Source organism: Marmota monax, unplaced genomic scaffold (genome assembly GCF_021218885.2).
Source record: "Marmota monax isolate L192 unplaced genomic scaffold, Marmota_monax_Labrador192_F-V1.1 WCK01_AAM20220418_F8-fsc00016, whole genome shotgun sequence".
In the NCBI taxonomy this organism is placed as follows: domain Eukaryota; kingdom Metazoa; phylum Chordata; class Mammalia; order Rodentia; family Sciuridae; genus Marmota; species Marmota monax.
Window position 1 is genome coordinate 16,209,006 of NW_026695209.1, and position 17,068 is coordinate 16,226,073.

Genomic DNA, 17,068 nt, shown 5'->3' on the forward strand with positions numbered 1-17,068 from the left:
CTACCATTCAAAATATGTGGTGTTCTTTCTCACATTCGTGTCTATGTTGTAAGGATCTTCTGTCTGGAACACAGGACTCTTTTTTTTTTTCTTGCTTATCATATTGGTACATATTTTTGAAGACTGTGCTTATCTGTCCTATTCCATGGGAATTCTCCTTATTCTTTCTCCCTACAGTTGCATAGGTCTGCCTTTATGTCACAAAAGGGAATAATGATGTTATTCCGTATCTACCCATATATGTGTCTTTTTGCAAGCTCCTGGAGAGCAGATGCCCTCTCTATGCCAATGTTGTAACCCCAACACCTAGCAGGTATTCAATGCATGCATGCTGACAGCCAGCTGGCAAACCCAAATGCTTTATTCCACTGTCTCATTCCCCAAAGCTTGGTATTTCCTAAATCGCTGCTCCTAGACAATTTAAGGCCTTATCAGATACTAAGAAACTCAGACCTCTTCTACCATTCCTTGGTGACACATAGCTGAGGAAAGGAAAGTCTGATTTTTAATTGGTTCATAATTCTGTCATTAATGCTGTATGTTTCTTCCTTTTCCTACCTGGCCATATACAAGAAGTTGGTATTAAATGTGATTTGGCTGAGCAGGAAAGAAACTGTTTATAGAATACCATGTTTTACCAGGATTCCTTGAGCAAACCTGGGTCGCAAAAATATAATCCAACCCCAGAGAAAATATGGAAACCTCCTGGTTCAAAGTATCTCTAGTATTCTATACTGGCCCCTGATCAAGGAGTCTACAGATGCTCCTCAATCTTTGACAGGGATGTGTCTTTGAAAACCTATCATAAATTGAAATACCAAGAATACAAAACTGCATTTTATTCACCTAGCCCACTGAAGACCCCCACTTGGCAACACAGTACACAAAAGTATTGGTTCTTTCCCTTCCTGGTCACAAAGCCAACTGAAAGCTATGGCTCACCACTGCAGCTAGCATAAAGTATCAAACCACATATCACAAGCCTGGGAAAGATCCAGATTTGAAGTATGGTATCTACAGAGTGAATATAGCTTTCATACTGTCTTAAAGTAGAACATTTTAAATCAAACCTTAGCAGTCAAAGACCATCTATAGAGTTGACCATCTAACGGCACCTAGAGTCTGATGAGAAACAGAAATTCTAAGTCGATGAATCACATCATTCAATTCTGATCTGTACCTGGATTTGGGCAACTCTCCATCATCTTTCCTCCACCGGACTGTAGGCACAGGGTCTCCTCGGGCCTCACACTTAAATTCTGCACTGTCATCCACAGTCACTGCCAAGTTACTAGGTCTCTTCACAAAGGATGGTCTCTCTAAAATTAGAAAGAGCCATCTCAAGATAAAACACTTTAGATGTTCAGTGAGAAAAGGTTTATAATTCAAAATATTGTTTAGAAAATTACTTCGCATAGTTTCCAACTTCTAGAGACTTCTCCCCATCTTTAATATTTCCTTCTACTTCTTTTTCCACATCTTTGGCTATTTTATATCAGGTCACTTCACTTCTCTTTCTACCCCCAAAACAATGATATAAGAATATTTCTCTCTTATATAAAGATCATTTGTATTTTGATTAAATATTATTTCATTCTCCCTTGTACAAAAATATAATAATGACAAAAATAATGATGATAATAAGAAGAAGGCTGTACAGTAGTAAGAAGAATAGATACAACGGCACTTACCTAAAACAGTGAGCTCTGCTACTTCACTCTCACGTTCCCCGACCATATTGGTCCCAACACAAACGTATTTGCCAGCATCACTTTTACGGGTGTAAGTAATCATTAGCTTTCCTCCTCGTATCTTAAAAAAAGAAAAAGTTTGACATATATACCATTAAAAGAATTTTAGCTATGGTTTTGTGGCCGGTCTTCATAAATGAATTCCACTCAAAGCTATATACCAAAGCCTAGTTATATCAAACAGCTGGTGTGTACCATTTGCTATTTTTATAGGTAGTAACTTTAAACAGAGTAAATTCCAAAAATATAATATAAAAGGAAAACATGTTGCATTACCTACATTTCTTGTAAAATTTTTATATTCTGTCTAACTATGCTTGTGTTTCAAATCAACCAAATTCTTTCCTATAAATTAATTAAGTGGAAACCACAAAGGCACTGCTTGAATAACTTGATTAGCAAGTGCAAGAAAGAAAAAGGAGTCTTACTATCATATTAGTACATGTAATATGTAAATGTATTTAAGCAATAATTGATTTCAGGGAAGAATATTTTAATATTGTTGTATGTGTAAAAAAAATTCTCTAGTAAGTTTTCTAGAGTTTTCTTAAAGAAATATATCTTATTTTCCAAAATGTAATAAAATCTGCCATTTTCTAAAAAAATTATATATATGTGTATGTGCATATATATATTTTTTCAAATATATTTATATATATGTAGATGTAGATATATCTCTCTCCCAAGCAGTTTCTTGATAACTTAAGAGGCACAGACTGAACAGATCTCAATCAATCATTTGGAAAGACTATATCATGTTCAGATATAGTCTTGAACATTAATTGAATAATTACAAATATAAACAAACATCCAGTACGAAAAGTAGACTGAAGTCAAATATGAATTATGATTTGGATGCAGAAATTGGACTGGATTTATTTAATGTAATTTATTTAATGTTATACACTTTCAGTTGGGAAGTTGAGTTCAGTTACCCATGAATATCTATAATGTCCCAAACCCTGGAAAGGCTTTACAAAGATAACTTCTAGAATGTTTATTCATGAAGGTTTTAACCTCACATTTGCTCCTCTTTATGATGAGCAGATTGAACAAAGGAGAAAAGAAATATAGAAACAATGAAGGAGGATAGAAGAGAGGGAGAAAGGGAAGAAGGAAGGAAACATTCAAACACTTTTTTCATTATGCCTAATAAAATTTTATTGAAATCTCTACTTTATAAAAGTTTTACTATTTTGGAAGGTCTGAATTATTTCAATGTAGAAAATCAAACTAAATATTTTGGTTGTATAAGAACAAACCAAATATTAACAGAGAGGTTTTAATTTCTGTGGTTTTAAAATTTAGTATTTTTTCAATAGTTTATAAACAAATGATGAGATGCTCTAAGGTTCCACTGTAAATATCATCCTGGTATTTTTTCTTTGCATTGTTCATTATCTATCCTTCATATCTGAAATAATACCTGCATACAATAATCATGAGATGTGTGTTGACTAGAAACTACTATTATAGGTAAAATCTAGTTATTTATCCAATTTGATATATTTTATAAGGGTTTATATATGTTAAAATATACCAAAGTTTCCTTATACATTCATATACTGAAGGGCATCTAGGTTGGTTCCACAATTTCACTATTGTGAATTGTTCTGCTATAAACATTGATATGGCTATGTCCCTGTAGTATGCTCTTCTAAGTCCTTTGGGTACAAACGGAGGAGTGGGAAAACTGGGTGGAATGGGGGTTCCATTACAAATTTTCCAAGGAATCTCCATACTGCTTTCCAAATTGGCTGCACTAATTTTCAGTCCCACCAGCAATGTATGAGTGTGCCTTTTCCCCCACATCCTCACCAACACTTGTTGTTGTTTGTATTCTTAATAGCTGCCATTCTGACTGGAGTGAGATGAAATCTTAGTTTGATTTGCATTTGTCTAATTGCTAGAGATGTTGAACATTTTCTCATATATTTGTTGATTGATTGTATATCCTCTTCTGAGAAGTGTCTGTTCAGTTTCTTGGCCCCTTTATTGATTGGGTTTGATTTTTTGTTGTTAAGGTTTTTGAGTTCTTTATATACCCTAGAGACTAGTGCTCTGTCTGATGTGTGGAACATTACTCAGCATTAAAAGAGAATAAAATCATGGCATTTGCAGGTAAATGGACAAAGTTGGAGAATTCCAAGTGAATCAGGCCAATCCTAAAAAAACAAAAGCCAAATGTTTTCTTTGATGTGAGTATGCTGATTCATAATGGTGATGGTGTAGGAGGAGCATCGGAGGAATGGAGGAACTTTAGACAGGGCAAAGGGGAGGAAGGGGAAAGAAAGTGTCAAAGGGGTAGGAATGATGGTGGAATGAGTTAGACATTATTACCTTAAGTACATGTATGAAGACACGAACGGTGTGAAAATACTTTGTGTTCAATCAGTGACTTGAGAAATCGTGCTCTATATGTGCATTATGAAAGGAATTGCATTCTGCCATCATGTATAACAAATTACAATAAATAAATAATTTAAAAAAATGTTAAAATATATAATCATAATTTCATTGCTTTCATATGTGTTTAAATTTTTGAATAAATCAGGGAAGAAAATATGTCACACTAAAAAGAAAAAAAAAACTTCCAGAGCTAATTATTATCGATGTTTTGTGATCTTTCTTTTTAGCTTTCTCTCCGCATGTGTGTGCATATATATATATGTATACATATATATATATATATATATATGTGTGCTCACACATATACAAGTATTCACACATGTAGTATATGCACACAGGCAATAAGATATGCATAAACATATATACATATGAACATATGTACATATTAAAATTCTATTTTACTAAAATAGAATCATGTGGTCTTCTGTGACCTGAAATTTCAATGAAAATGAGGAGACTTTTACATTTTAATTGCTAAAAATATAGAACAGATATTCAGCATTAATTTAAATGGCTACATAGTATTCATTGTATGGTTTTACATACTTTGTCAAATTTTTCCCCTACTGATAGATATTTAAAATGTTCCCATGTTTCCTCTCATAAACAGCACTGAAATCAGCATCAGCATTACATGTCTGTGTGTTTCTTATGTGTGCAATCATCTCAGAAAATCTTGGAAGTAGGATTCTTAAATAAAATGAAAACCCAGCTTGAGACTCTTGGTTCTTGGTGCCACCTATTTTTTTTCAGGAGATGCTTTTGGTGTAAACATATCATTTTAAGTATTGGTCTTTAGTGAAATCCCACAGTTAGACTGGCAGCAAATGTGTTATAATACTCTCATTTCTCACTAAAGGGATCAGCAGCTCAGCAAACTGCAACCTTACCTCTCACTCACCTCCACTGTGTTCATCATTACAACATGTTCTAATTGTGCTTTTAAATGTCAGATTTTCCTTCCTGACTGTGAATTACAAGGCAGAGGAGCATATCTAATTCTTCTTCATAGCCTCAGAACCTGTCACCATGCCTAGTAAACAGTAAGAATTTTCTGGGAGGAAAGTGACTTGTCTGATGTCACATAACAAGTTGGAACAGGGCTAAGATTCTAGGCAAGATATGGGTCTCTGGTTATGTGAGTTGGACAGATGACAATACATGCACAGCCCACAATCCTGTTATCATCATTACTTTTTAATAAGTTTGAGTTTAATAAACTTGAATGCTTGAGAGTCAGAACAATTTGAGTATCATAAAATCAAGACCTTCCAACGAAGACCCACTATCACCTTTCATCATGTACTTATTTTGTAACATTTACATAAACATTTCTAAATATTCTGAAGAAACAAACTCATTATAGCTAAAAGAAGAGTGAAAAAACCCCAGTACTGAAAGACCCCAGTACTGATCTGAGATGTGGTCCTAGATGTACTTTTTTAATATTTTTTTTTAGTTATAGTTGGACACAATACTTTTATTTTATTTATTTATATTTACGTGGTGCTGAGAATCAAACCCAGCGCCTCGCATGTTCTAGGCAAGCACTCCCCTGCTGAGCTACAACCCCAGCCCCTAGATGTACTTTTTTGGTTCTGTATCTTGGACAACACATTCAGCTTCCTTCTCTGCCTCAGAATCTAACCTTGAATGTCGTAGTATGTTTAGGAAACTGATTCATTTCAGAAGGAATTACACAATAATAGATAAAAGAGATAGGAAAAACAGAGGAAACAAATGGTTTAAATATTATTTTTGTTCTTAAAATCAATAAGTCAAGGTATTTTATCTAAAATCAAATGCAAGGCTTTGGGAATAATTTTAAAACATATTTAAGTATGTTTTAAACATACGTACAAAATGAGAGCCAAAGGATAACAACATATAAATAATTTTCAACAGTACAGATTTATTTCTAAGCTTTTGTATAATATTTTACTAATTTACTTTTATAATTTTTAAATGCTTGGCAATGTCTAGTCTTGCTTATGCACACATGGGAATAACATTATTATTATAATACAGCCCAATGCTATTATATTTTGAAGGAATTCTTATAAATGGAGGAGGAGAATTTTGTTAGTAGGAGTTAAGAGAGGATTGCCTGGAGATTCTCAAGACATGGAACAATTCCAATTGTGAGATGAATGGTAGGAAACAATAATGAGATGAACCAAAACTCAAAGAGAGCTAAGAAATCCAAAAGACTTTGTAGTACACACCCTGTTATTACAGTCCTGACTGTAATAACTCAGCTCAATTATGGAAAAACTTGATAATTCATCTGATGAGGAGGCATGCTTTGGGAACACATATTGGTGTTTTTAGTATTTAATATAAATAGAAAAAAAAACTGTTTCTATTTTTTTATATAAATTTACTTTACAGTTATCATTTACAATTGAATTGTATCTAGTATGTAAATTAAAAGTAACCCACTAGAGCCAGGTGTTTTGGTGTACGCCTGTAATCCCAGCAGGTAAGGAGGCTGAGGCAGGAGGATCTCGAGTTGAAAGCCAGCCTCAGCAAAAGTGAGGTGCTAAGCAACTCGGTGAGACCCTGTCTCTAAATAAAATACAAAATAGGACTGAGGATGTGGCTCGGTGGTCAAGTGCCCCTGAGTTCAATCCTCAGTACCCCACCCCACCCCAAAAAAAACTAACTCACTAGGCTTTCTACAAATATTTTCTCTATCTTTTGTAAGTATACAAATACTAATAATATGTATCATTTGAACAATTTTTTTAAAAATGTTCTTTGATGAGTCAAGTATCTTGAGAAGTTTTTTATTTTTAGTAGCATAGAACTATATGGATAAACATCATGACTGCACATGCATATATAATTTACATACTGATGCAAAAAAATCCTCCAAACTTATAAAAGCTTTAAAAATTAAATTTATAAAACATTTTTGAATTTAAAGATGTATTTTCTTCCATCAATAACAAAGATTTTAGCTGTCTATGACTGAAAAACATCAACCAAATTGCACCATTGATTTTCCACTTATGGTATTCTTCATTAATATTATCTAGGATAGTACTATATATACAAAAATTATGTAAGATATTTATAAACATTTTTAAATCCTAGACAATCTTTCAATACACACAGAGATATGTACATATAGACAAAACAAAAAATATCTACCAGTATAATAATTGTATATTATACTATGCAGTTGATTGATTCAAGAGATTAGTGCTCTATCTGATATGTGAAGGATAAAAATTGCTCCTAGGATTTGGGCTCTCTGTTCACCTCACAGATTGTTTTTTTTTGCTGAGAAGAATCTTTTTAGTTTGATTCCATCCCATTTATTGATTCTTGGTTTTAAGTCTTGCGCTATAGGAGTTTTATTAAGGAAGTTGGGGCCTAATCCCACATGATGAAGATTAGGGCCTACTTTTTCTTCTATTAGATGCAGAGTCTCTCTGGTCTAATTCCTAGATCCTTGATCCACTTTGAGTTGAGTTTTGTGCATGGTGAGAGATAGGGGTTTAATTTCATTTTGTTGCATATGGATTTCCAGTTTACCCAGCACCATTTGTTGAGGATGCTATCTTTTCCTCAGTGCATGTCTTTGGCACCTTTGTCTAATATAAGATAATTGTAATTTTGTGGGTTAGTCTCTGTGTCCTCTATTCTGTACCACTGGTCTAACAGTCTGTTTTGGTGCCAATACCATGCTGTTTTTGTTGCTACTGCTCTGTAATATAGTTTAAGGTCTGGTATAGCCACCTGCTTCACTCTTCCAGTTAAGGATTGCTTTAGCTATTCTGGATCTCTTATTTTTCCAGATGAATTTCATGATTGCTTTTTCTATTTCTATGAGGAATGACACTGGGATTTTGATCAAAATCTCATTAAATCTGTATAGTGCTTTTGGTAGTATGGTCATTTTGATAATATTAATTCTGCCTATCCAAGAGTATTTCCATTTTCTAAGGTCTTCTCTGATTTCTCTCTTTAGGGTTCTGTAGTTTTCATTGTATAGATCTTTCACCTCCCTCACACATTAGATAGAGCACTAATCTCTAAGATATATAAAGAACTCAAAAAGCTAAGCACCAAAAAAACAAATAACCCAATCAACAAATGGGCCAAGGACCTGAGCAGACACATCTCAGAAGAGGACATACAATCAATCAACAAATATATGAAAAAATGCTCATCATCTCTAGCAATCAGAGAAATGCAAATCAAAATTACTCTAAGATATCATCTCAGTCCAGTCAGAATGACAGCTGCTATGAAGACAAACAACAATAAGTGTTGGAGAGGATGTGGGGGAAAAGGCACACTCATTCATTGCTGGTGGGACTGCAAATTGGTGTAGCCAATATGGAAAGCAATATGGAGTTTTCTTGGAAATCTGGGAATGGAACCACCATTTGACCCAGCTATCCCTCTCTTCCGACTATACCCAAAGGACTTAAGAGCAGCATACTACAGGGATACTGCTACATCAATTTTTATAGTAGCACAATTCACAATAGCTAAACTTAGAGTCAACTAGATGCCCTTCAGTGGGTGAACAGATAAAAAAATGTTGCATACATACACATGAAATTTTACTCAGCACTAAAAGAGAATAAAATCATGGCATTTGCAGGTAAATGGATGGCATTGGAGAAGATAATGCTAAGTGAAGTTAGCCAATCCCCCAAAACCAAATGCTGAATGTTTTCTCTGATATAAGGAGGTTGACTCAGTGGGGTAGGGAGGGGCAGCATTGGAGGATTAGATGAATTCTAGATAGGAAAGAGGGGTGGGAAGGATAGGGAAGGGCAGGGGATTAGCAATGGCAGTGGAATATGATAGACATCATTATCCAAAGTATATGTATGAAGATTCGTATTGGGTGTAAACATACTTTATATATAAACAGATATGAAAAATTGTGGTATATATGTGTAATAAGAATTGTAATGCAAAAAAAAAGTACATGTATAAAGGCATGAATTGGCCTAAACATACTCTATATACAAAGATATGAAAAAATGTTCTCTATATGTATAATAAGAACTATAATGCATTCCGCTATTGTGTATTTAAAAAACAATAAAATCAATAAAACTAAAAAAAATTGATTCAAGAGATTCCTGTCTAATCAAAAGTAATCTCCTTTGTTAGGCCAAATCTAGCATTATTCTATTAAAACTAATAACTAACACATCTTTCATTTGTTTCATCTGGAAAAATATGCATGTGTATTAACACTGTAAAGCCTAACAAATAAGTTATTCTTAGGCTTTATATGTTATAAATGTTTCCTCCAAAACAATGATTCTCAGTGAGGGCAACCACCCTAATCTTTCCTCCTGGATATTTGGCAATATCTGGATATATATGTACATATTTGATTGTCCGAATTAGGAGAAAGGGGGACTAAGGATGTAACTCAGTGTAGGACACTTTCATAGCATGTTCAAGGGCCTGGGCTCAAGTCCCACCATCAAAAAAAATGAAAACAAAAAAGAAAGAAAGAGCAACTGGAGGGCTGGGGCTGTAGCTCAGCGGCAGAGCACTTGCCTAGCATGCATGAGGCACTGGGTTCAATCCTCAGCACCACATAAAAATAAACATAAGTAAAATAAAGGCATTCTGTCTACAACTACAAAAAAGATTAAAAAGAAAAAAGCAGCTGGAGTCATAGTTGTAAAGTAGTTGCCCAGCATGTGTGAGGCACTGGGTTTGATTCTCAGCACTGCATATCAATAAAATAAAATAAAGGTTCATTGAATATATATATATATATCCCAGTTTGTATAAAAAAGAGAAAGATAGAAAGAATGAATGAATTAGGAGCAGAGACAGTGTTACTGGTATCTAGTGGGTACCTGGCAGAGATGCTATTAAACATCCTACAAAGTACAGGGTAATCCTTCACATTAAAGAACTATCTGACTCAAAACATCAATAGTGCTTGCCCTGAGACACTTTGTTCTAAAGGTCGAGCTCTGGACTAAGGAAAAAGGCTGAATTAAAATGATAAATGGAAGGAGAAGATAAAATTAGATGATATAAGACACATTTATTCTATTTGGAAAAAAATTGATTGGACTTCCCCAATTGGTATAAACACTTCTCAAGCCCACAACCCCTACCCACTCCATCACTAAGACAATTTCACTATAAAATACAACATCCCATTTAGTATCCTGGCAATAACATTTAAGAATCCCAAAGATGTTACAACTCCAATGGAATTCTAAACAAGCTTCATTAAGCCTCAGAGAAACTGATTTCCTCAAAGATTATAAACACAGAAATTCATAAAAGTATAAGGAACAAACAACACAGTTGGACAAAAGGAGAAAAAAATATATAATAATAGTCTATGATTTCTATAAAATCAAATTGATTTGGGAATTATGGCAATGCCATTTGGCAATGGCTGAACTGAAGCCTTAGGTCTCTTTGCTACAACAACCAATATGGAATACAAAGTGTCCTATTCTTTTCAAAACACAGAACAGAAACAGCACATAGTATGGTGCCCTCCGTCAAATTAGCATACCAGCTTTCAGTTGGTACATAATACACTATTAACCATCACCAATTTATGTTGAGTCATATTGTAAATTTAGGATGTCCCTTTTTAAGGAAAATTTGACATTTCCTCTCTCTGTGAAAGGAGGAAAAATATGTCTAACACACACAAAATACTAGAAATGTGAAAACGGCACTATTTGAAACAATCTAAGAAATGTTTCTTGGCAGGTTTCTTCCTGCAGCTGGATTTGACAGCCAAATTGTAAACCTATCAAAAACTAGTTTGTATAATGAACAGACACAATGTTAAACACTGAGCTGCTGCAGCACTACTTCAATTAACATAATCCTGGGGGTGCAGAAGCAGAACGTGTTCAGCTTGCAGACAATATGCTGGCATCCAGCCTATGTCAAAAATCCAAGGCAGAGGTCTTGCTTCCTCATTACCATCCACCTTACCAGCCCCAGTGGTAACCACATTAGAAGCCCACATTTCCATAAGCTCTAGACAGTGCTTAAAGGGGGGCCTCAGCCATATACATACTTGATGAAAGCAAAACAAAAAGAAGGTCCCAGTAGTCTTGCTCCTTGTGGGGAAGGAGACAGGAAGGAAGAGAAGAAGGGTGGTAAAAAATTTTTTTCAAAGTCTCAAATATCTTTAAACTTTATATTCTTCATTGGAAGAGTCAGAATTTTTTTTAAAAGAAAATGTTTTGAAGACGCTGAGGTATAAAAGTCTTCAGGGTAGTCAATCCATATGATTTTATACAGCAGAAATAGTCCCTATGAGTAAGTAGACTTGATTATCTTCCTGAGAAGTGAAAGTCCTCTAGAAACACTTAAAGACTGCTCTGGAGCAAAAGGAAATCCCTTTGTCTAAGGCTTTATCTCCTTTTCTGACCCGTTTACTGAATAACAATAATGAAAACTCAGGTAAAAGGTACATTTTTTTTCTGCCCAAAGTGAAGAAAATCATTTATAAATATCTCCTGATTCGCATGGGAAAAAAAAATCTACCATCATTATTTTTATTTTCAGAATACAGGAGAAAATTCGTATTATCTTTGCAAACATAAAAACATGCTTCTTGATAAAAAAGTAAATTAAGTAAGCTTTTTGGTCTAGTTATTCTATGGAGTACACAGCTTACCCTGCAACCAGGGCTCACAATCAGAAATAAAGATGAACTTAGAATGAACTCCTTGGTACGTCTTCATTTTCTACCCTAGAGCAAGTCAGATGATTTGCAGGATCTGTTACACAGGAATTTTTTTTCAGGCATCAACCCCACAATGTTATCCATACACCTCTGGGTTAACACACTAAACCGACTGGGCCTAATTAACTAGTTTGGCTACACAAAATCTTTTCTGCTTTTAATTACATTAACCTAATGTGACTTGAATTCAACAGACCAAAAACGAAACCGCTAATTATATTAAGGGCTTCAAAGATGATTTCAAATTGCTAACCACCAAACTGTCATATAATTTATCTCATTTCCTTTTATAGAGTTTGCATTCAAAAATCTGTGCTTTTTACTAGAAATACTAAGACATTTAAGAAATACCATCCAAATAATGGATTAATAGAATACTGATTTAGAATGCTAAAAGAGAAACATAGTTCAGGTAATACATACAAGACACACATAGGCATTATCTTACTAATGAAAAATATGTGCGATACTTAAGTTTTATAATTTTCTAAAAGATTGGAAATATTCACTTATAGTAGTAAGAGTTTAACATGAAATTAGTAGGATTAACATGAAATGTAAATTTTTCTAAAGCACCTAGGATTTGATTAGAAGTGATTTTTTTTTTCTGAAAAATCTCAATTCTTTACCATGGAATCATTTTCATGTTATTTTCCAAAGAAACTGAGATGAGACTTTTGAATTATAGTTTAGTCTATTGTTCTTAAACAATTTTCCACTGATTCTGCATGGGCAGGATATCTCTTCATAGCAATGTTGTCAGTTCTGCCTGGATCCTCGACCTACAGACTGGACAACAAGCTGTTGTGAACTACAGAAATGCCTTGTATGGCTCCTTAATGACAATGAGATGCAGGTATCCCAGATGGCCAGCCATAACCCCTAGACATTCTCCTTGGTGAAGTAAGCTGCAGGACAGATTTGGATGGTCTCCAAGGACTCCTTTCAACAGAAACACATGAAGAAGAGTCACAGCAATAACAGCTCTTCTTTCTTAAAATGTGGCATTAATTCAACAATGGTAACAACAATAACAACAACAAAAAAAAAACCCAAAGAAATGTAACCTTGTTTGAGCTTGGAACATAGAGAGGGAAAAAGCAAAATAACTCCCATTACTTTTTATTGGGTGATAAGGTTGGTGTCAACCTCTAGTGTTAGGCAGTGCAGAATAAAGCATTCCTATCTTTTAACACATATCACCTTTCTTTCAAAAATAATCATCTTTTGCTGCACTCTAAATCAAGCAAAAACACTGGTAGCATAATTACATTGTACAAATAATAGACAAAGGATTGGATAAACAATCCATAAAGACTCATCAGCAATCTAAAACAATATAATTAAGTAAAAAATACTTCAGATATTTCTGATCTTATATAATATCAGAGAAAATATAGTATTTCTCATTTGGCCACATTTCTTACTCATATCCCCAGGTAAGTAGTACAATAAAAGCAGTTTTAAAGAAGACACAGTATTAAATGATTTCATGTTTTTATTAATTATTGCTTAATATTATATGTATGTACTTTATATTTCTGAATACACACATTAATAATTTTGCTTTTCTCCTTGAGATCTGACTTTTATTGTATTTATTACATAAAAATTAAAATTTTTGATAAATTTCCACCATCAAAAATCATTGACATAAGGTTTATATCTTTTATTCTAGTCACTTCTCTTAAGTATATGTATTTCAGGCTGGGTTTTAGTTCAGTGGTAGATTGATTGCCTAGCATGTGTGAGGCACTGGGTTCAATTCTCAGCATGGCATATAAATAAAATAAAGGTCCATTAACAACTAAAAATGTGTTTAAAAACATATGTATCTCAAGAAATTAATTTTAACATTCTCTGCTTACATTAAGTTTAGCACACAAAATAACACTTTTAAATGATATCGTACATCCACTGCAAAATAAATTCATATTTAAGTCTCCAAGCACAAGTTTTATTTTAGATAAATATAAAAAATAAACCAAGGGAAGTGAAATCAGTTATTCCTCAAGGCAAGCAAAGTTTATTAAAGTTTATTTACTCTTTCTAGTTTTCATGAAAGCTACTGACTCTCATTTCATTTTCCACAAATTTTTCATATCTCCCTATTCCTATTTCATTCTGCTTCATAGGCCTATTGGAGAGATGAGTGGGGGGGGGAGGAGAAGAGGGAGGAGGATGAGGAGGAATAAGAACACACACATGGTTTTAAGTATGTCTTGATTGGAACATACCTGGTTTCATGTTGCTTGTCCAGAGGCCAGGAGATGAAGCTACATGTTCTCGTGACAATTATATAAACTGAGAGTATCTGTACCCTGAGATAGGTCAAACTAAGAAAAATAGAGGAATGCTAATATTGACCAGATTGATTTTGTTGTTGTTGTTATTTGTTTGTTTGTTTACCAGTGAGGTTTCAATCATATTGTAAAAAATATTCAATTTGATTTTTAAAGATTAATGTTGATTTCACTAATCCATTCACCAGTCAATTTTAAAACAAAATGTATTTCATCTTTCACAGTCTATTTAAAATATATATATATAACACCTCTGGGATTTGCAAATACACACACACACACACACACACACACACATCTTGTCTAACAAAAGGATGCTGGGTGAGTATATAGGTCCTGTAAAGAAAACTGAAAGCAGCCAACTGAAATCAGTCTAAGGGCTATACTAAATTTTTCCAGGTGACATAAAGTGGACAGCTTTACAAGGAGAAAAAAAAATTAACTTATAAGTGTTTCGATTATTCTCTTAGGAATGGAATTGAGAGAAAAGTAGGCAATTAGGAGCTCTCCATTGGTGTCCCATGTTTGCCTGGACTACACAGATACAAGAGAACATGATCCAGTTTCATTTGTTTGCTGGTACACTTTACAATACCATTTGAAAACCAACATGAATTCAGCCAGGAGTTTAAACACACTTGATCATCAGAGAGAAGCAGCAAGAGACTCATGCAGAAAAAGCAATTATCCCAGTGGGAACACGCGGCTCTCTACACAGCTTGGTGAGCTGCCAGCTGAGCACGCAGGCCAGGGAGAGTTGCTGCCTAGGACTATGGCAGCTGCATTTCTCTGTTATTTTCATTTTTCCTATTAAACTTTTCATTTCTTCCTCTTAGCAATTTATAAATTGGTAGTTGGCTGTTTGCTGCTGCAGAAGCACACCTATGATAATTTGATTATAGTCTACACCAGAAAGAGCTGTATTGTTAATTGCAGGCAAGTGAGAGCCACCCTGCAGAGAGACATATTTAACTTAAAGAGAAAAGATGATTTTCTTTGTGAAGGTATAAATTAGTACCTTTCTATCTATCTACTATATCACCAGAGTACCTTTTTAATGAATCCTAATCTTTACAAAGAATAAAAGAAAGAAGAAACACAGGCTTCTTTAAATATACTTATTTTGACTGCTTAAGTGTGGCTCAAAGCCAGAACAAAGACTTGAGTTTGGCATTTTCTCTTGCAAACCCATTTTCTTGGGCCACTCAGAGGTATGTAGTCTAAAGCAATCAACCGAGAAATCACCCCCTAATTTATAGTATTCTAAACTAGGGACAGACAAGGGAAATGAGTGCTGACGAAATGCAAAGCAGATGACTCAAGGAAGCCTTTTAGCAGATTCCCCAGGTGTCTGGTTCCCAAGTCATTAATACTGGAACCTAAAAGTGAATCCTATAAAAAGCATGCAATATAAAGAGTGGTTTTCTAATAAAATATCCTTTGCTAGCTATCTCCTAAAAGCAAAAAAAAGCTGATTGGTTTTTACCTCTATGAAAATTCTGGACAGATTACATGGCAGTATTCAGCATGGATATGAAAAATTAATTTAGCTTACAGCTATTAAAGTTAATGTATTATTTCCTTCACAGGTCTCATGAAACAATGTCCCGTTGTTTCAAAGGTAAAAACAAAGTCTTATGGGCAATTTTCACTTTCCCACAAAACCAGGTTTGCTTTTTATCACCTCATCCAACCATCTGGCTATAATTCTGAATTTACATACAGTCACTGCTAAAACAGACTGAACCTAAAATCTATGGAGGAATTATGACTATGCTCTAGAAATAAAGATGACAAATGTTCATAGTAGTTGAAGGAAGAAAAGCTCATTTTTAAACTCTTGGCTCTTTGGAGTTATAAGTTCACCAGCTGAAAATACTTTTCCAACAGTAAATCCCTATTTTTCCTCTATGGGTTCTTAAGCTTAGTTGTTCTCTATAGTTTTGTTCCAGTGTGAGAATTTCTCTCACTACCAAATACCTTGCTAAGATAATGCCTTTTCCAGAGACCTGGGTAATTTTCTCCTCTGGAAATTTAAATTCACTTATATTCTGAAGAAGACACAAAGCCATGGCAGACAAAGTCAATCTGGCTGTGTATGCCAGGGATTCTTGGATTCAGAAATTTAGAATGACAAAATTTACAAAACCATATTTTTAATTTTAACTACAAAAGAGCAACAAAGTAGTTCAATATCATTAACTAACACTCTGTAGAAGTATGAACATGTCTAAAATAGTTGCAAATTGAAATAAACTCTCATTTCTGTTCTGTGGTATTTTAATCCCAAAGCATCAATGGGGAGCAAGAAGAGCATGTGACAAGCTTAATTGATTAATCAGAAGTCAGGGCTCATCAGGCCAGAGTCAGAGATTCAATATACATATGGCCAGTTGCTTCACTCTCTTTTATTGATCACAAGACTATGCTAGAATCTAGCTCAGTTATTTGGCAAATTTGTGGCTCATTTTATAAAGGGTACATGATAAGAAGATAAATAACTCCCATGTGCCCCTACGCTACATGGTAATATAAATGAAAATGTATCTATGTGCTTCCAAAGAGGAAGCAGGTAGACAAATTCCCCCATATAAGGAAGAAAATATAATCTTTGGAAGAAAATTTTGAAATGGAACTTACAGGAACTTTTCTATAGGTTAAATAAAGCTACAGTTTTATCTACAGATACTTCTCACCATTGCCTGAGAACTAATGATTAACTCGTGGGCAAATAAAAGGTTAAAATAAATGCATCCTGCCCACCTCTGACTCCATAGTTATCTCTGAAAACAAAATTAATGGGAAAATTAAATCTACCTAAAAAGTAGTTCAAAAGTTGTTTGGATTGGTATTTGAGATATCCTTTCTCACTCAATAAATGG

General features: G+C 34.2%; 1 protein-coding gene across 6 annotated transcripts in view; it reads right to left on the reverse strand.

Annotated features, from left to right (window-relative positions):
• Positions 1-17,068, reverse strand: part of Robo1 (roundabout guidance receptor 1) — a 1,045,885-nt gene that overhangs the window by 106,088 nt on the left and 922,729 nt on the right. For all 6 annotated transcript variants that reach the window (XM_058574582.1, XM_058574581.1, XM_058574578.1 and 3 more), the window contains 2 exons: positions 1,692-1,812; positions 1,181-1,319 (listed from right to left, as the gene is read on the reverse strand). In XM_058574582.1, coding sequence (XP_058430565.1) covers positions 1,181-1,319; positions 1,692-1,812 — 260 coding nt within the window. The remainder of the gene's footprint in view (positions 1-1,180; positions 1,320-1,691; positions 1,813-17,068) is intronic.